Source organism: Drosophila eugracilis, unplaced genomic scaffold (genome assembly GCF_018153835.1).
Source record: "Drosophila eugracilis isolate 14026-0451.02 unplaced genomic scaffold, ASM1815383v1 contig_90, whole genome shotgun sequence".
Taxonomy (NCBI): Eukaryota; Metazoa; Arthropoda; class Insecta; order Diptera; family Drosophilidae; genus Drosophila; species Drosophila eugracilis.
The window spans coordinates 2,819,149-2,837,063 of record NW_024573812.1 but is presented as its reverse complement, the minus strand read 5'-3'; the positions used below and the strand labels follow the sequence as shown (position 1 = coordinate 2,837,063).

General features: G+C 45.9%; 7 protein-coding genes across 8 annotated transcripts; 3 read left to right on the top strand and 4 right to left on the bottom strand.

Moving 5' to 3' along the window:
- Positions 1 to 248: 248 nt before the first annotated feature.
- Positions 249 to 3,711, top strand: LOC108112653 (tyrosine-protein kinase Shark). Its single transcript, XM_017222784.1, has 5 exons — positions 249 to 401; positions 507 to 1,003; positions 1,059 to 1,580; positions 1,642 to 2,860; positions 2,920 to 3,711. Exons 1-5 carry the CDS (start codon positions 323 to 325, stop codon positions 3,411 to 3,413), a joined length of 2,811 nt encoding a protein of 936 aa, XP_017078273.1. The 5' UTR covers positions 249 to 322; the 3' UTR covers positions 3,414 to 3,711.
- An 89-nt stretch (positions 3,712 to 3,800) lies between these two features.
- LOC108112656 (lipoyltransferase 1, mitochondrial) lies at positions 3,801 to 5,405 on the bottom strand. Its single transcript, XM_017222786.2, has 3 exons — positions 4,848 to 5,405; positions 4,230 to 4,691; positions 3,801 to 4,174 (listed from the first exon to the last, which is right to left on the bottom strand). Exons 1-3 carry the CDS (start codon positions 5,403 to 5,405, stop codon positions 4,004 to 4,006), a joined length of 1,191 nt encoding a protein of 396 aa, XP_017078275.1. The 3' UTR covers positions 3,801 to 4,003.
- A 244-nt stretch (positions 5,406 to 5,649) lies between these two features.
- Positions 5,650 to 6,119, bottom strand: LOC108112658. The gene has a single exon (XM_017222790.2). It carries the CDS (start codon positions 5,836 to 5,838, stop codon positions 5,650 to 5,652), a length of 189 nt encoding a protein of 62 aa, XP_017078279.1. The 5' UTR covers positions 5,839 to 6,119.
- Positions 6,120 to 6,232: 113 nt separating this feature from the next.
- On the bottom strand, positions 6,233 to 6,755 carry LOC108112657. Of its 2 annotated transcripts, none has more exons than XM_017222787.1 (2): positions 6,542 to 6,755; positions 6,233 to 6,455 (listed from the first exon to the last, which is right to left on the bottom strand). In XM_017222787.1, the coding sequence occupies exons 1-2, from the start codon at positions 6,671 to 6,673 to the stop codon at positions 6,345 to 6,347; spliced, it is 243 nt and encodes an 80-aa protein (XP_017078276.1). In that variant the 5' UTR covers positions 6,674 to 6,755; the 3' UTR covers positions 6,233 to 6,344. The 2 variants fall into 2 exon arrangements, with proteins under 2 accessions (XP_017078276.1, XP_017078278.1); XM_017222789.2 differs by having other exon boundaries at positions 6,572 to 6,754.
- An 84-nt stretch (positions 6,756 to 6,839) lies between these two features.
- On the top strand, positions 6,840 to 8,975 carry LOC108112655 (ubiquitin carboxyl-terminal hydrolase calypso). The gene is made up of 3 exons (XM_017222785.2): positions 6,840 to 7,081; positions 7,143 to 7,394; positions 7,452 to 8,975. The coding sequence occupies exons 2-3, from the start codon at positions 7,202 to 7,204 to the stop codon at positions 8,672 to 8,674; spliced, it is 1,416 nt and encodes a 471-aa protein (XP_017078274.1). The 5' UTR covers positions 6,840 to 7,081; positions 7,143 to 7,201; the 3' UTR covers positions 8,675 to 8,975.
- LOC108112652 (protein clueless) lies at positions 8,860 to 16,221 on the bottom strand. Its single transcript, XM_017222783.2, has 7 exons — positions 15,690 to 16,221; positions 13,077 to 14,178; positions 10,685 to 12,956; positions 10,503 to 10,628; positions 10,225 to 10,440; positions 9,953 to 10,164; positions 8,860 to 9,885 (listed from the first exon to the last, which is right to left on the bottom strand). Exons 1-7 carry the CDS (start codon positions 15,874 to 15,876, stop codon positions 9,669 to 9,671), a joined length of 4,332 nt encoding a protein of 1,443 aa, XP_017078272.1. The 5' UTR covers positions 15,877 to 16,221; the 3' UTR covers positions 8,860 to 9,668.
- A 312-nt stretch (positions 16,222 to 16,533) lies between these two features.
- LOC108113084 (PRKR-interacting protein 1 homolog) lies at positions 16,534 to 17,442 on the top strand. The gene is made up of 2 exons (XM_017223530.2): positions 16,534 to 16,730; positions 16,799 to 17,442. Exons 1-2 carry the CDS (start codon positions 16,557 to 16,559, stop codon positions 17,366 to 17,368), a joined length of 744 nt encoding a protein of 247 aa, XP_017079019.1. The 5' UTR covers positions 16,534 to 16,556; the 3' UTR covers positions 17,369 to 17,442.
- Positions 17,443 to 17,915: the final 473 nt, after the last annotated feature.

Here is a 17,915-nt window from a genome sequence, read left to right as displayed (position 1 = left end):
ATTTTTGTTTCTTATCTCTGGGTTATTTCCACAAATGTTGAAGCAAGCTTGAGTCAGTGGATCGACTTTAATCAGTCCAAAGATTGTGGCTATGAATCAGATCAACAATATATATGAATTTCTGTGGATGACAGTTTTATTGAATTTGTTCAATAAGTATTTGTCAGCAGAATAACCCGCCAACTTAAATTATAATTGGTTGGCAACGCGGTGTATATGGTCACACTTTCCATCCTCAAATGGTATTTTTCAACAGTAAATACACAATCACATTTCCTACAAATTAACAAAAAGGAGCGAGATTGGATCAAATGGCCCAAAAATGAGTCGCGATTGTGATCCCATGAAGTGGTTCCACGGCAACCTGTCTCGCGAGGCAGCCGATGATCTTCTCAAGCAAGGTAAAACCGAGCCAGGAGCCCATAAACTCCTTAGCTCAGAGATGAACGCGGGGATGTGGGCGTGGTGGAGCCTAATGAATAGGTAATTAAAATTGCAATCAACAGGTTACGAGGACGGGACATTTCTGGTGCGCGAAAGTAGCACAGCGACCGGCGACTTTGTGCTGAGCCTGCTTTGTCAGGAAGAGGTATGCCACTACCAGGTGCGGAGGCATGGTGGAGAGGATGCCTTCTTCTCCATCGACGACAAGGTGCAGACAAAGATCCTTCATGGCCTAGACACTCTAGTGGACTACTACCAGCAGGCGGCCAATGGGTTGCCCACCAAGCTGACAGTGCCCCTAATCAGAGATCCACCACCGCACAACACACGCAGTCACGGAGTGACCAATCTTCTGCATCGCGCCACTAGCAAAAATGAGAGTAAGGTGGTCTTTGAACTGCTCAAATGCGGCTACCGGAACTTTGATGCCAAGAACCAGGATGGACAGACGGCCCTTCATCTGGCAGCTCTGTACTCCGACGAGGATATCCTGAAGCACCTGTTGAATGCAAAGGTTCAAGTCAACAGCTCTGACTCTTTCGGTTATCAGCCCTTACACGTAAATGTCGCACTTCACACTGTTTAACTTTATATTAATTTGGTCCCATTGATAGTATGCTGCTCGTTCCAAACCGGCCAGTTTTTTACGTACCCTAATCGCTGCACAGGCTAATGTGCAGGGCAGGAATATAGACAACGGCTATGTACCGCTGCACGAGGCCGCCAAATACGGCAACCTAGAGGCTGTGCAAGAACTGCTCTCGGCTGAAGCTCCGCCGCTGCCCAGGACCAGTTCAGGTGAATTTCCCTTTGATTTGGCAAAAGAAGCGGGCCAGACTGCTGTGGAAGAGTTTCTGCTGAACTATAAGCTCGCACCGGCAAATATCAATAGAGAGCAGTGGTACCACGGTACTCTCACCCGAGAAGAGGCCGTTGCCATACTTAAGAAGCATGCCAGGGAGTTATTGGAAAAACAGCCGGAGCTAAATACATCTGGTTGCTTTCTGGTCCGCTACTCCGAGTCGCCTGCGGCATCTGGATTAGTTCTCACTTTGCTTAGCGATCAAGTGGTGAAGAATTTTCGTATTTCGCAAGCTGATCTCTATCAGAATGGTGTCAAGTTGCAATCCGGCGGGGTAAGTTGTGACTTATCTGCATGGAAATATTTTTTTTTTTAAATTAAATATTGATTTACAGTCCAAATTTCTGTATATTGATGACGGTCCCTACTGGCCAAGCTTAGAGCATCTGATAGCTCACTTCATGCGCTTCTCCTATGGATTGCCGGTGAGCCTCAAGTTCGCAGTGCCACCACAGCCCAAACCGGAGGTGCCCTCTTTTGCCACTATACCTCGATCATCGGTGAAGCCAAAAGCCACTTCGGCAGGATCGCCGCCCACTCCCGTGTCTCCACATTCACATCAACACCAACATGTGCCCGCCCTGACTATAGCTAAGAAAAAACAAAAGGAGAACAGCAGCTCTATGTTCAATACGCTACGTTTAACGAGTCCCAAAAAATCCTTGTTTGACATGAATAGCTTGCGCAAGAGCAAGACCAAGGGAAAGCGTAGTGAGTCTGAGAGTAGTGTAAGTGGTTCTCTAGCTAGGACGGAGCAGGAGTTGCAGGCAGCGGCCCCTATGCTGAAGAGCCTATCGTTCTCGACGGAGTTTTCTACCTTCAACGCAGATGGCGGAGACGTTGCCGCTGGCAGCGCCGAAGTGTATAATGTGCCCAGGAACAACACACCCATTGAGATTGACCTGCCACCAATTGCCCAAAAGACTGAAGCCGAAGTTGAGTATTTCACAAAGAGCGATGTGGCCATAGCGCTGGAGAGAGCTGGCCAGTTAATCGGTAATGGTTACCAGCCAACAATGGATGTGCTTACTGTATTGGACCAGCAGATCAAGGCACCCGCCGCGGCCCGTCTCAACTCGATCGTTTCCACTGCTTCCACAGAGAGTGAGATGGCCAGTTACCTGCATCGCAAGTGCAGCGGCACTACTAACATGCCCAACTCTACCATCGTAGAGGCAGCCAAGCTGAGATTTTTCATCGAGAAAGACAAGCTAGTGCTAGACACTGAGATTGGGCACGGGGAATTCGGTTCCGTGCATAGTGGCTGGCTGTTAAAGAAGGGCGTTGCTGGCGATGAATCCCGTATGGAGGTAGCCATTAAGATGCTCAGCGACGAGCACAGTAACAAGCAAGAGTTCCTGCGCGAAGCCTCTGTCATGATGAGGCTGGAGCACAAGTGCATTGTTCGACTGATTGGCATTTCCAAAGGGGATATGCTTATGATGGTGCAAGAGCTGGCTCCGCTGGGCTCCATGTTACAGTTTATCTTGGATCATGGTGCTGAGATAACGGCCAATTCGGAGCTGAAGGTCTGGGCCTCGCAGATTGCATGTGGTAGGTTCAAGCAACATATAATTTTTCCTTTTAAACTCACATCTCAATATTTCTGATAGGCATGCATTATTTGGAATCTCAGCATTTCGTGCACCGCGATCTAGCTGCCAGGAATATTCTGCTAACCGATCGCCACCAGGCCAAGATCAGTGATTTTGGCATGTCGCGATCCCTGAGGCCTGGAAGCACCGAATACCAGTTCACGCAGGGCGGTCGTTGGCCTATACGCTGGTACGCCCCGGAAAGCTTTAACCTCGGCATCTTCTCGCATGCCAGTGACGTTTGGTCTTTTGGAGTGACCATCTGGGAGATGTTTTCCCTAGGAGCTCCACCCTACGGTGAAATATCCAATGTGGATGCTATTAAGTTGGTGGACAGTGGAGAACGTTTGCCGCAGCCTAGTCTCTGCCCAGCATATATATATGCTGTGATGCAAAGCTGCTGGAAGGAACGACCCAAGGACCGCCCGACCTTCGTCTATCTCACGGAATTTTTCGCTCGCGATCCTGATTACCAGAACCTGCCAGAGCTAGTTCAAACGGTTCATATCTAAACCAGTACCCCTCGCCCCCCTCAGAGTGCAATTGTCTATAGCTGTTTTTGTAATGTCTTCTATTCCGTTTTGTGGCGTATTAAAGGGACTCGCAGATCATGATTGTTATCTCGTATCCTAGTATTCATGTTAATAGTTTGTAAAATATTTTATACATATACAGATGTACAACCAATTTGTGTCAAAAGAATGCGAACAAGTGCCTTAAAAGATTTATCATATTAACTTTGTATTCATGTTTACAAATCCATTTTGTTTTATTGGTTATACAAAATAAAAATAACTATTTTTATATGAAGATCTTGTTTTTACTTTTTCTTTAATAAAAATATAATTCAATATTTATTATTGTGTTTTATAACCATACTTTATGAAAACAAAACGCTCTTTTTTTTAATTTCAATGTTTTAACATTTAATTGCAGTTCTTTTATATAAAACGGGGTAACAAAAGTAAATAGTTTGCTTGCAAAACGCTTAAATACTATGTTAGTAATATGTTTTCTTGGAAAGATTAAATCTATATATTAGTTTTAGTTAGTGAAACTACATAGAGGTTAATATTTTTTTATCGAGCTAACAAACCAGCAATCATGCTGAGCCGTTTATTGCCTGCTTTACATTCGATGCACTGACGAGCTTCAAGGCGCCAAGAATGCCATTCAGGTTCTCCTCGTTGTAGGGCTTGCCCTGGAGCGGAGTGACCACCGGAACGAGCTGATCGCTTTGCGGCAACTGGATACCGATCTCTTTCATTAATCCCTGTAAGAAGTTAGGTGATTAATGAATTTTATATTAATTGAAAGAAATATCTTACAGCCTCTACTTCCACGCTTAGTTTTAGCTTCATGTCCTGCTCATCGCCCTTGACCTCCAGGTCCTTCTGCACCGTGAACTTGGGTGTCTTGCCGATCACCCAGTCCCAGGAGCTATAGTTGGATCGCAGTTCGTCGATGCCGGGGAACCACTTCTCAGTGGGATTGATTAATTGGAAACCGCGCTGCTTCATTGTTTGCGTACTACCGCCGTCTTCTAGTGTAGTGGCCGCCGTCCTCAGATATTCGTAGCCTACTGCAGAGCGCAGCTGGGTAACGTTAACCATACGATTGACATCAACCAGATTACGAATTGGCGACGGCACCGAAGCCGTGGCCCGGCTAATGTAGTTTGCCGGCTCTCGTACTAGAGATTCACCCAAGTGCAGCTTGTTGGCGCTGGCCAGGATGGTGCAGTGGTGGTACGAGTTCGGGTGTCCCAACTTGGCAGCCGTTCCAGAAATCTGTAATTGAACAAGGGCAGAACTCGTTAAGTGGGCAACAAAGACCAGATGCACAGCCCCAGCTGTTGGTAAAGTGAGCTGATGCTTATGTGGGGTCAGCGATGGGTCGCCCTATTTCCTGATAAGAGCCAGTCAATTGACACCGCTCCTCCTCACCTTCTTGTTCATCACGACAATGTCGTCACGCTCATTAATCTCTGCCTTTATAGCCCACTCGCGGAACAAAGCCCTGGTCACGATGTTCAGGTTGTACTTGCGATCGTAGCGCTCTCTGGGCGAGAAGAAAGTGCAGTTGAGGTTTCCCAGATCATGGTAAACTGCTCCGCCTCCACTGTTTCGCCGGGCCAAGGTGATGCCGCGCTCCACCAGACGCGATACATTGGCCTCGGTGAAGGGATTCTGGTGGCGTCCAATGACTACGCATGGATCGTTGGCCCACAGCAGCAGGACATGATGATGACTGAAGTCGAAGTTTTTGTACAGCCAGTCCTCTAAAGCCAGATTTGTGAACACATCGCTGGACTGCGAAATAAACACAGACTTCTTGATCTCCGAATCGGGCACTACGGGTGGGGGTTGGCGCTTGGGTTTCCTGATCTCTGGCTTTCCGGCAGCCGGTGGCTCTACTCCGCTAGAAGCCAGGCGAATGACCTGACCACCAGAGGAAAGAAGCAGCCGCAACTGGCTAGAATTACGTCGCAGCAGCATACTCATGGCTTACACAAGGAAGTAACGTGTACGACGTATGATTTCTGTTGCCAGGTGAACTGAGGCGCAATGCACTTGCAAGCAAAACAAGGTCAATGGTGTCGAAAAAAGCTCTTGGCGGCTTTGTTGGTTGGATGGTTTCTACGGTGCTCTGCCTGGTTCTGTGTGCTCTTCTTTAGGTTATGTATATGATCTACTATCTACGCTATGTTTTCGTTTTGGTTTTAAATGGCTTTGGTCGCTCTGGACTTTAGACTGTGGCGTTTTTGCTGGTTCTGGATGTGTTTGCAGCAACGGAGCTGGCAGAGATTAGGTATTCGTGCAGTGCGGGCGTCTGATGGAGCCACTTCCAGGTTTGATGCAGACCACAGACACGCTTTCGGAGACCCAGACAGTCCTTGTTGGCACAGTTCACTGGCATACTACGCCTCACACCCATCCAGGTGGGGGATACAACGAATCCGGTGTTTACGGGGGGCCGCAGCGTTACGGGCCCGATCAAATGGTTGAAGGGTTTTTTCTGGCTGGCTGGCTGGCTGGCACGGGAATTTTCCACTCTTTGTTCACGATGGACTAGCGGGGGTGGGGTGCGGTACCGTGTGATCGCGGTGGGCGGGGGGCCTATTATAGCACAAACAAACGAACAGAGACGATCGAAAAAGCAGCTGCGCGTGTGGAAAAAGCACGACCGATTGGCTTTCGTTTCAGATGAGCAGTGAGTTCGTCCGCTCTTGTTCTTTCTCTATGGCCCCAAATGCCATTCGCAGCGAACAACCAAAAGCTCCTCCGTACATATGTTTATTTAAACAATATCATTCTGGGGCCGCCATTAATTCATTTTGACCATTTTAATTCGAACTTGAATAATTTATGCTAAACATGTGTGATTTTGCGTGACGTCTAAAACAGCTGTGACATTAATATATTTTACAAGCATGGGATTTTTTAGTTTGGAACACCTCCATTGTTTATGTACGCCGCCTCCTCGGGATCGATACGTTTCCGGGCGAACCGTGCAGGCAGTTCGTAATCCTCAATTGCTGGTCCACCCGCCAACTATAGAAATATATAAAACCGTAATCGGTTATTATGACAACAAGGAGTTGTATTACTAAGTGGTATATTAAATGGGCTGGGTTAACCTTTTTGCCTCCTGCTGGCTGGGAACTTGCCTGCTGGTTTGCGGCCTGGGCGCCGAGAGTTCCCGCTCCCCCCTTGCGGAAAGTAATGAGCGGTACACGCTTGGCCAGGCTGATGAGTGTTGGACGAACCATTTCAATTTCAGTTTTCTAGCAAAAATCCAAAGAAAAAGTAAAGTTACGTCAATAACAGCTGACTATAAACTCGCCTAAGGGGTTGCCAGATCGTTATAACAAAGTACATTCACATGTCAGCGCCTACCAATCGGTATCGAAATGTTAGTGGTCAATGTGACTGTCAAGGCAGAAAGAATCAGAGAAAGCAACATTTTTTCGTTGAATACACCTACTTCGTTATAATTAAAATGAATTATGGATAGTAGAAGGTCACCGGTCGATGCGGTTATCCTCGAGGCGATTTACTCTAGTATGTGGAATACTAGGAACTATCTCACAACTCGGAAGACCACGGTATTAGACTACAAACAAAAAAAATAAAACTGCTGCTTACAAAAACACAACATTCATTTTAAAGATTACCAGGTAAATATTATATTTATTTGTTTACTAACGAATCCTTAACTTACGATCTTACCAAATCCAGGCAATAAAGCCATTGCGGAAGACCTTTTTCTTTAACACCTCATCAATATACGTTTTAAAATGAACGTCACTGGAGGAGGTAATGGCCCCCAGGCGCCAGTAGCAGCAGGAGGCAACGTCAGCCTCAGCAACAACGCGCTCCTTGCCGCTACCTCAGGAGCCACCACCATGCCTATGGCGCAACTTGCTGATGGTTGGCTGGAGCTAGAGTCCGACCCAGGTCTTTTCACCCTTCTACTCAAAGACTTCGGATGTAATTTTCGGTAATACCTTCTCCGACGTATCTTACTAAAAACTACTCTCCCTTCAGGTCATGATGTTCAGGTGGAGGAGGTGTACGACTTACAGAAGCCCATCGAGAGCCCATATGGTTTTATTTTTCTCTTTCGCTGGATCGAAGAGCGACGTGCCAGGCGCAAAATAGTTGAGACAACTGCGGAGATATTCGTAAAGGATGAGGAGGCCATTTCCAGCATTTTTTTCGCCCAGCAAGTCGTACCCAATAGCTGTGCCACTCACGCTCTACTCTCAGTGCTACTGAACTGCAACGAAAACAACCTACAACTGGGTGACACTCTCAGTCGTCTAAAGTCCCACACAAAAGGCATGAGTCCAGAGAATAAGGGACTAGCCATCGGAAACACTCCGGAGCTGGCCTGTGCCCACAACTCGCACGCAATGCCGCAAGCCCGGCGCCGGCTTGAGCGAACTGGAGCTGGTGTTTCCAGCTGCCGCTTTACCGGTGAGGCTTTTCACTTCGTTAGCTTTGTGCCTATTAACGGACAGCTGTTTGAATTGGATGGTTTGAAGCCATATCCCATGAATCACGGTGGATGGGAGGATAGTGAGGACTGGACGGACAAGTTCCGTCGTGTGATGGCAGAGCGACTAGGAATAGCTACCGGTGAACAGGACATACGCTTCAACCTCATGGCCGTTGTACCGGACAGACGGATTGCCATAACACATAAGCTCAAAATGCTGCGCACCAACCAGGCCATCGTGTCCGGGACATTACAAAAACTTCTGAAAGCCGACGAGCAGGGTGAATCCGGAAACGGAGACTCACAACGTCCGGATACACCCACCACGTTACTGGAGCCAAGCGCCTTCACAGCTCGGGATCTGCAGTCGCTACTCAAAAACCTTGACACCGAGATAGCCATTAATGAGCAGCATCTTGCCGACGAAAACGATCGGCGACATATGTTCAAGGTAGACGCCAGTCGGCGCACGCACAATTACGACAAGTTTATTTGCACCTTCCTCTCAATGCTGGCACACCAGGGTGTTCTAGGTGAACTGGTCAGCCAGCATCTGCTGCCCTCAAAAAAGATCAGTGGTCAAGGCGCTGCCAATCGAATAAGTAAGCAGACCAACAACTCGAGTGCGGGCGGAAGCACCGGAGGAGCCGCTGGAACCGCCCCTAAAACTCAGCAGCAACAGACTGCAGCCGCTAAAAATGGCAAGTCGCCAAGTAAAACACCGGGCAGAAGGAGAAAAGGACGCAACAAGTGCAGAAAACGAAAGTAGACGACCATGTGTACATGTTTTCAACAATACAGTTTGCATTTTTAAGACCTTTCATTCCAGTATTGTTTTACTAAAAATTTTCCCACCAAGAAAAATAATTTGATTTATAAGTTTGGATAAGTTTAGTTTTAGTGCCATCCCACAAAATATTTAGGTGCATTGAATTGAATCTTTTGAATACAAAATTAACTTGGCAGCTTCTTCATTTTTATTTGATCGCATTTCGACCTTTTTAATAATAAAAAACCATTTTGTTCGTATGAATAAATGTTCCTTGACACACCAAGGACCCAAAAGTGTATGAATTACATATGAATAATATATATTTTCTGATATATATCTATATGATAGTTGTATAACAAAAACGTAATCATTCAATAATTCCTCTGGTTTCTTTTTCCAATTGGGCGAATCTTAACGTTATTGTAAAATATTTAGTTGCACTCGTTGTAAAGTTGATTCAACAAAAACAATGCATAAAATTATGTGCAATCAATTACAAACTATAAAAGGCATTTGACGGGTTTGCAAATGGTTAACAAAACATATATGTGTATGAGCTAGATGACTTTTCGTGTTTAAAAACAAGTCAACTTTCTTTTATAGCTGGTATTTTGGGTGATATTGGGCCTTTAGATTAGGATGCTTAATAGTGTTGCTGATAGTTTGCTTGACTAAGCCTAAAAGTATTTTATTGGTCTATACCACGACTGGATATAGGACGTTTTATGCGTATTCTAAAATACGACGCGATGCGATGTGTGTGAGCAGAATAAGAGCAGCCTTTAAGAAAACATATACAATTATGTTTTATTACGATGTTGGTAGTTGTTGATGTTGCAGCGGTAGGTCAATGCTGCACTTATTTAAAACAATGATGTTTTAATTTAGCTCAGTCCCAAAATACGATTAACGATACGACAATTCAACAAATAGGCGGCAAATTTTGTGACTTGTTGGGATTTCGATTGTGTAAACTTCGCCTCTGGAGTGTTCAACTTGAAGTCGTCTCAGTGACGGTGGCATTTTCGCCGTTCGTTAGCTGCGTTCCTGCTGCCGCCTGCTCTTTAGTTTCCTTTGGGGTCTCGGCCTCACCATTGTTGTTGGCAGCAGCCACAATGGATTTGATGGCATCATTAACCTCGTGTTCGGCGCTATTGGCCTTGAAATGCTTTTCAATTTCGCTGCGCACCTTTACAATGTCTTTTTGGCTGTAGTCGATAGAGAATAACATGTATGAGTTGCACTAGTCAAAAGGAAATCTATTGCAAGTCTCACCTAATCTGCACAAACAAAATGCCATTGATAGTGTTCAGCATGTCCAGCACCGAGCCCATCGAGGGTGGTGTGATGTGAATGGGTGGCAGGTCACAAGTCAGCTTGCCACTGGAATAGATGTCGTTCATCTTGCGCTGCAGTAATACAGCCTGTTGAGTCAGAAGGCGCAGACACTCCGCCGAGTCGCGGGTCTTTTCGTGCTTCTCACCGAGCTACACAAAATATCTAATATTAAGTTTGATTTCTTGAGATATATCTAGGATATTACCCACCTGTGACTTGTAAATAGAATAAGTTTCCTTTTCGTTATTTAATGCCGAGCGGAAGTCACCCATGCAGGATTGTGTACGGGCCATCAAATGATAGCTGACTGCAACGTGCATGGCCTTGTTGCCGAAGTATTTCAGGTTCAGCTTTAAGGCATGCTCGATAAATCGCAGCGACAACTCATATTCGCTCAGAGCATGCAAAATCAAACTTATGTTGCTCTGAAAGTAACAAAAACCTGGGGTTAATACAGATTCCCAATTAGTCCAGTGGCTGAACTTACATCGATGAGTGCCACCTCTGGATGGTCTTCTCCACAAATGAGTACCATCAGATAGCGTGCTCTATACAGCAGCTTAAGAGACATTCCCACATGTCCATTTGCAAAGGAATATAGTGATAAGTGTGTCTGCAAGAAGATCCAAATTATTAACTGAACGGTCGGGGTATAACTATAGTACGAACATATTCCAAAATGGTCGAGGGGTGGTCGATGCCGTTCACCCTCTCGCTCATGATCACTGCTCGCTGTTGAATTGCCAGAGCATCTTGGGCATCACCCAAGAGGTAGCTGAGCCTAGCTAACATCCGCAGACAGGATCCATTCTCTTGGTGCATAGCCCCAAAAACGTTGTTCAGCAGATTCAGAGCCTCACTGATCAGCTCATAACCTTCCTTGAACATGCCCTGTTGGATCTTGGCCTGACCCGTGGTGTAGAAGTTATAGGCGTCTGTTGCCCGAGGACTTATATGCTTCACTACAGGGAACACATTGACTATATCGTCGTCTCCAAAGGTTGGCTTGTGTTTTGACTCGAAGTTGTACTCGCGCAGCAGCACCTGTATTCCGACCTTGAGGCAGAAGGCACGAAGTAGACTGATCCGCAGAATGCCGTACTTGCTCACTGCGCTGTCAATTGAGTCACATTCCAAGTCCCAGTCCCAATAGGCCTTGGCCTCCCGGCGGATTTGCTGCCAGAGGGATCGGGGTGTCACCAGAGTCCAATCGGAAGCGGATGATGAATTTGAGGAACCAGACGAACTGCCGTTCTGATTACCAGTCGCCTGCTGTTGCTGCTGACCCTTTCCACCCTTGGAGGACTTGTGCTTGTTGTGCTTGCCACCATTGCTGCGTTTTTTGTGCGCTTCCTCGCTGCTTACAGCAGGATTGACTGGACCGTTGGTTAGCAGACAGTTGAGGAAGTGGCTGATGGCGGCAGACAAATGTAGCGGCTCTGTGTTCTGCATGTAGGTGTAGTAGATGTGCTTGGTGGCCCGTACAATCAGCTCGAGAATGGCGATTCTGTACAGGTAATCCATGCGTGGCATCTGGCCCAACATTTTTATGACCTTGCCCAAATAGCGCACATTTATACCGTGACTATGCAGGGATTCTGTGAGACCCTGGCCATCGATCGGTGGCGAGGAGTGGGCCAGGTGTTCCTTGATAAAGGCGGGTATCTGCTTAAGGACCAGAAACTCTGCGGCTTCCTGTACAAGAACCTTCTGCTTGGCGAGCGAGCTACAGGTGCCCTCCTCGCCATCCACGTGACGAATGCCGGGCGAGAACACGTCGGGGTTGAAGCGGAAATCGAACTCTTTTTCCTTCAAGGAGCCAACAGCGGCACAAGCCCGTTTAACAACTTCGGCAGCTTGTACCTCGTTGGAGGTAGCAACATTGGACTGCGCCTCCCGGATGGCGTTAACCATGGCCTCGGCAGTCTTTGTTTCGCTGGTAGTGGGCTGCGCCTTCTCTTCCTTCTGCTCCTCCTCCTTGTCGTCTGTTTTCTCAGCTCCATTTACCTTGGATTCCGCCTCGGTTTCTTCTAAGGCGGGCACTTGTTTCTCCTCTGCCTTCTCAGACTGTTTCTTGGCATTGAGCTGTTGCAGATGAACGGCGGCAATTCGGATGAAGCTCACATAGCGATCCTCGATAAAAGCTTCGAGCAGCTCTTGGCGCAGACAGCACAGCTTGTGGCGATGCTCTATTGGGAAGCCCATATCGACCAGCTCTTTGCTTAATTGTACGTCTTGAAGCTTCAGGAAGTTCACATCTGGGGGGAAAGTGCGCAACAAGTCAAGGATGTAGTGCCGGCCATCATTGCCGATAATGCCCTTGCACTCCACCGAGGAGCACAGCTCCACTGGTTCATCCCGCTCATTTAGCACCGCGTGCGGCAAGATCTTCAGATGCTTTCCAGCCTGTCGCAAAAGTTCCAAGTACTTGGGATGGCTCAGCACTGTTTTTCCAAAGTCAATGGAACCGTAGACCACGCTCTGCTCTTGCTCGCGCTCCAGAATACCCGGGATAATAGATTGGGCTGTGACGCGGTAGCCGCGATAATCAATTACTACGGTTCCCAATGTATACAATCCTTCCACATCTACGGCATTGTAGACTCGCACGCCATGCAGATCATATCGTGGGGCGACAAAGGCCGCTGCATCGCCGCCTAGTTCCTTATAGTGGTCTCTCACGTCGAAGCCCAGCGAAAAGAATATGTTGTTCCAGATGAACATCTGCATTTTGGAGTCCTCGCCGGGATTGATCGCCAGCACATTGCCGTCAATAACGGCCATGGCGCCCCTCGTAGCGGCGGTTACAAAGTCTCCGTGCACCTTGAAGATGGCGCGCTCGCGCAACAAGCGCTCAGGCAGTGTTTTACGTGGCAGTTCCCGGGTCGTCTGCAGCTCCTCATTCCAGTCGCGCGTTTGTCCGGGGATGTGCTCCTCGTAGCTGTGGAATCAAAGTAAAATAAATAATTAAAGTTGACAAATTCTTATTTTATAACTTATAAAAGGAACCTTGTAAAGACAATTTCTACTAGGAAATAAAAAAGTCACAGACAGCACTTACCCCAACTTGGAGCTGAATGCATCCTCGGCACGAATTGCGTCCACCGTATGCTCCAGAGTGGGTGATGCCCACTGGTACACTTGGTATGGCGTAGCCACCCGTTCAAAAGCGTGGCGCATCGTGCGTCGCTTCTGGATGGTCTGGAAGGCACGTCGGAACGATGGTGATATGTGGGAGAGCAGATCGATCAGCGAGTGGCTAAGGTGACTGGGATTGTCGGGTTTGGGGTTAAAAGTATCGTCTGTCGACTGATTGATGTAGAAGCCCTTGGAGCAGGCGGAGATGTGGAAGCGTTTTTCTTCCATAGTAACGACGTACAGATACATGAGGTCGCCGTGCAGCTTACGAGGACCAGGTGGCGGGTTCCAGGCTGACGTAGTGAGTACCTTGAGAGCCTGCGGCCCCTTGGCGTTTTTCACATTTGGATGCAGTGGTAGAAGTGGTGGTTCGGATACCCCTGGAGTTACATACTCCGGTGGCGTGCAGTCTACAGAGTCTGGTCGCGTCTTCTTCTTGTCCAACAAATCACCTTGGGTAATCGTATTAAGGTAAGTCAGCGAGGTGCAGTCTATACCATTGTATGCGTCCGCTGGATCAAGGTTCTTGAGAAGATCGCGCACATGGCGAACGTGAATGCGGGCCTCCCGCATGGTGTATGGCTCTTCTACCACCTTAATGGTGGAACCCTGCTCCAGCTGCTCGATTGTCTTAAGCTCAGCAAAATTGTCCAGCGTCACGTTATCCAGCTGCAGCGAAAAGCAGGTGCGATGGCAAGTCTCCTCTCGGTCCATTAGTAGCTGGTGAATTTCCTGCACCAACTCCATGCTCGATAGCTGGACGCAAAGCAGGTCTGCGCCGGGACTGCTGATATTTACCGTGATGCCAACGTCATGTAGGGCATCTAGGTCAATATCCTCCCCTTCTCCCTCGGCATCAGGTGCTGCCTCGGTCTCAGTTTTCTCCACATTGGCATTGGCATCGGCATCGGCTTTACATTCATTGGCGTCCTCTTTTGTTGGCTTTTCGGCATGTCCGTTGCTCAGAGCAGATTCCACGGTCTCTGCAGCGGGTTCGGTCGGGCTTTTGTTGCGGTTCTTCTTTCCTGTCCGGGTGTAAAAAAGTCATTTGTTAGTCAATATTATGATAGACATCTGTAGCATTGTGTGACTATTTTAAGAATGAAAGAAACATGAACTTTGTACCAGCATTTATTCAAATGTTTCTTTAAAGAATATCGCAAAGGGTTTCGTAATTTTTATTAACGACGTTCCTCACTATTTAAGCTTTCTAAACTTGAAACTTAAATACAGGTAATAATGTTTATTTAGTCAATTATTTTTTAATTATATTACAAATGAATTTAGTTATCTGTAAAAGACTTCTTAAGAGAGATGATTTGCAGTAATACCTTTCCTTGGTCTTTTTCAATTCACAGTATGTTTTTCTAAATCTAATTTACATTTATTTTAAGAACACACAAACTTTACTTTTTTAAGTTCATATGGTTTAATCATTAAACTTTAATGTTACTTTTTAATATTTACAAATGATGAACAAGAAGTGGGACAAAAATTTAAATAAATTTACCATAACTGCCGCATAATTCCTTAGCATTCCAAAGGCTGTTCTACATTTTTCTCTAGCTTCAAATTTTACATAACAATACCGCATGCTCTCAAACTTTTGCCGCTCACTGTGTATGTATTCGCCGGCATGTACAGAACATACAACAAAACAGCAGAAAAACAAACAAAAAGAGACAAGCTGGCTGATAAGGCCAAAGGGGCCGGGTCCGTTGGTTTGCACGGAGTCCGTTTGGACAACTTAACGAATAATCCAATCTCCTTTCGATCTTTCGTGAAAATGAATTGTAGCACCTCCATGCTAATTTCAACAGCCATATACTAAATTACAGCACTGTGAGTTACAGAGAGATTCCAAAAGAGAGAGCGAGGGAGAGCAAAGGGAGGGAGAAAGCAAAAGTGATAAGTACAATGTACATTAACCGCAAGAGAGCCAAATAGAGAGGTAGATAGAGCTTGGTTCTTCTGAGACTACAACGATGCGTCCGGCGGACAGAAAACATGATTTACATAATTGCCGTACAATTTGCGTGTGTTAAATGCATGCATTTCGGGCCGCGCACGTGTTAATTGTAGGTTAAACGCAACAAGAAATCCACCCGGGGGGGTTAATGAACATTTCACCGCCGTCGCCGGGTTAATAACATGTGCGTTGCCATGCCAAGAGAAAGAGAGCGAGAGGCAGAGATGGGAGAGCAATACACTTGCAACTAAAACACACACGCACTGAACTCCAATACACACATTTACAAATGCAATTGTAACGCACGCGGTTTTTAAAGGGGACGGGGCTAAGGGGGAATGGGATAGAAAAAAATAAAAGGGGGGGAGAGGGCAGCCATAGACAACGGGCGCCGCTTTTAAAGCAATATAGGGGAAAAGGCCATTACGTAATGTTAAAATTGTTATGTGATTGGCTTTTGCTGCAAATAAAATATTGGGGCAGTTTCCTAGGCAGCAAATGAGGGTGTTGTTGGATGGGTGGTAAAAGGGGGGTGGGCCATGGGCGTGGGCGGAAAGTTGAACGCACCTTTCTTTTTCGCAGCCGGACCGTCGGCAGCTGTGCCATTGCCATTGACCAAGTTTTGATTCGGATTCTGATTCTTTTTGCTGCCGGCCGTGTTGTTGTTCTCCTTGGCCTTGCCGCTGTTCTTTGTTGTTGCCGCATCGCCCGTGGCCGTTGCATTCAAATTCTTCGCCTCCGTCTCAAGCGCCATGCCGTCAGCTCCTGCTTTCCCTCAACTCAACAAAACCAGCGGAGACACAGAGGGTTCTAGTTCACGTTTCTTCTTCTCGGGCCCGTCGTCCGTCCGTGTTACACAACTCTAACCGCTCGCCGAGTTCGGGATTTCGATTAGATTTTTAGTGTTTTTCTGGTCGATTGCGAACGTAATTGTTGTTTAGCTAACGATCTCCTACGCATTTATGACAAGTGTGTCTTTGATAGTTCTTTTCAGTTCCTTTCAGCACATTACTTATCGAGGATATAATTCGGCCGATTCGCTAGAAAATATCGCGTTATGTTGTTGACGGCTGAGAGTGTGGCCCCCGGCTTAAAGTTAAAACATACCGCTGAAAAGGGTCTGCCGCATGCTCTGATTTAGTATGTTATTCAGGCATTTCACACGGTATTTTTGACTTTGTGGAGTCATCACTTGAAGGAGGTGAAGCCTTCGTGATAAAATAAATTATACACGTAAAAAACACAATCGACGAATAAAGAATTCGAAATTACGTTTTTATTGTTATCATTAGTATTTATAGCTAGCATATCAATTTTGAAAATAAAAATACCGTTCTAACTTAACCACAAAACCTTTGCGTTTTAATTTGGTAGGTAATTTCAAATTTTCCTATTACGGCCACACAAAAAATTCAGCTTGTTGTGAAAACAAAAATGTCGCTTATAAAAAACTTGGTAAAAGAATCCGAACATAAGCCAAAGAAAAAAAAGAAAGATGCAGGATCTGGAGAAAGTGATTCCGATGGCAAGGATAAGCCTTTAAGGCCATTCGTTAAAACCGCCACAGATCTGCAGCGGCTGAAGCTGGAAAAACTGATGAAAAATCCTGTATGTTTTGATAGGGTCGATATGATGTTTTCTTATTAATGCTTGCTTTTTTACTTTTTAATTGCCAGGATAAACCGGTGCTTATACCAGAGCAGCGTCGTGAAAGAGACTTTATGTCCTCGGTGCCTACTTTTGTCCGGAATGTTATGGGAAGTAGCGCAGGAGCGGGTTCCGGCGAGTTCCATGTGTATCGCCACCTGCGCCGAAAAGAGTACGCCCGCCAGAAAAACATTCAGAACCAGAGTTCCCGCGAGGCTGCAGATGAAGCCTATCAGCAGAAGTTGGACGACAATCGTCGGACGGCTGAAGAAAAAACGGCCAAGAAAAGAGCCAAACGACTGAAGAAGAAGCAGAGGGCCAAAAAGCCAAGGGAAGGAAAGAAACCGCAGGCTAAGGAAGCCTCAGAGTCTAGCAATACAGATTCTGAAGAGGAAGATACCCCAGGTGACAAAGAGAAAAAGCCAGACTTAACCCGCAATGAGGGGCAAAAGGTGGATGGGAGCAAGGAACAATCTGAAATAGCTGAGCAAAGTTTAACACTCGATAGTAAAGAAGCTTCTGCAGAAACTGAAAACTTTGGAGAAGCGACTAACGAATTAGAGACAGTGGACCAAGAACTAAAACAAAAAACTACATAACCAAAATCAGTCCTAAATTCCTTTGTAAACGAATTAATGCAGTCTAGTTAGTAATAAAACAAAGTTCAGTTTTATTTGTAGTACTTTTGTAATATATATTAAGCGATTTTCTATACATCGCCTGTGCCTGGGGTTTTCACTGCGGCCATCGATCTAAAGCAGTTTGGTTGAGACAAAAGCTGTTTGCGAATTATGCATAGAGTTTTCATGGCTTTAGTGCGCGTTTTGTTATCTTATATCAATAAGGTGCATCAAATGTTGCATTTTTGAGTACAATAAATGCTTTCAAAATTTGACATCGAAGGCAATACATAGTCAAGACTTTGATTACACCCTTGACAAAACCACTGTTCAAATTCTGGGCATAAACATTTTTTTTTGGTTTCTTGAAGAAGCGAGTTTTTATTGTTTTCATTAATTTGATTTCTATGAATCCAAAAATTCTCCTTCAAATTTTTTATGTTTTTTTCTTGATACATCTATACGATTTTTCGTTTTTCCACAAATAATTATTTATATTATATTTATATATAGGTATATTTTTTGC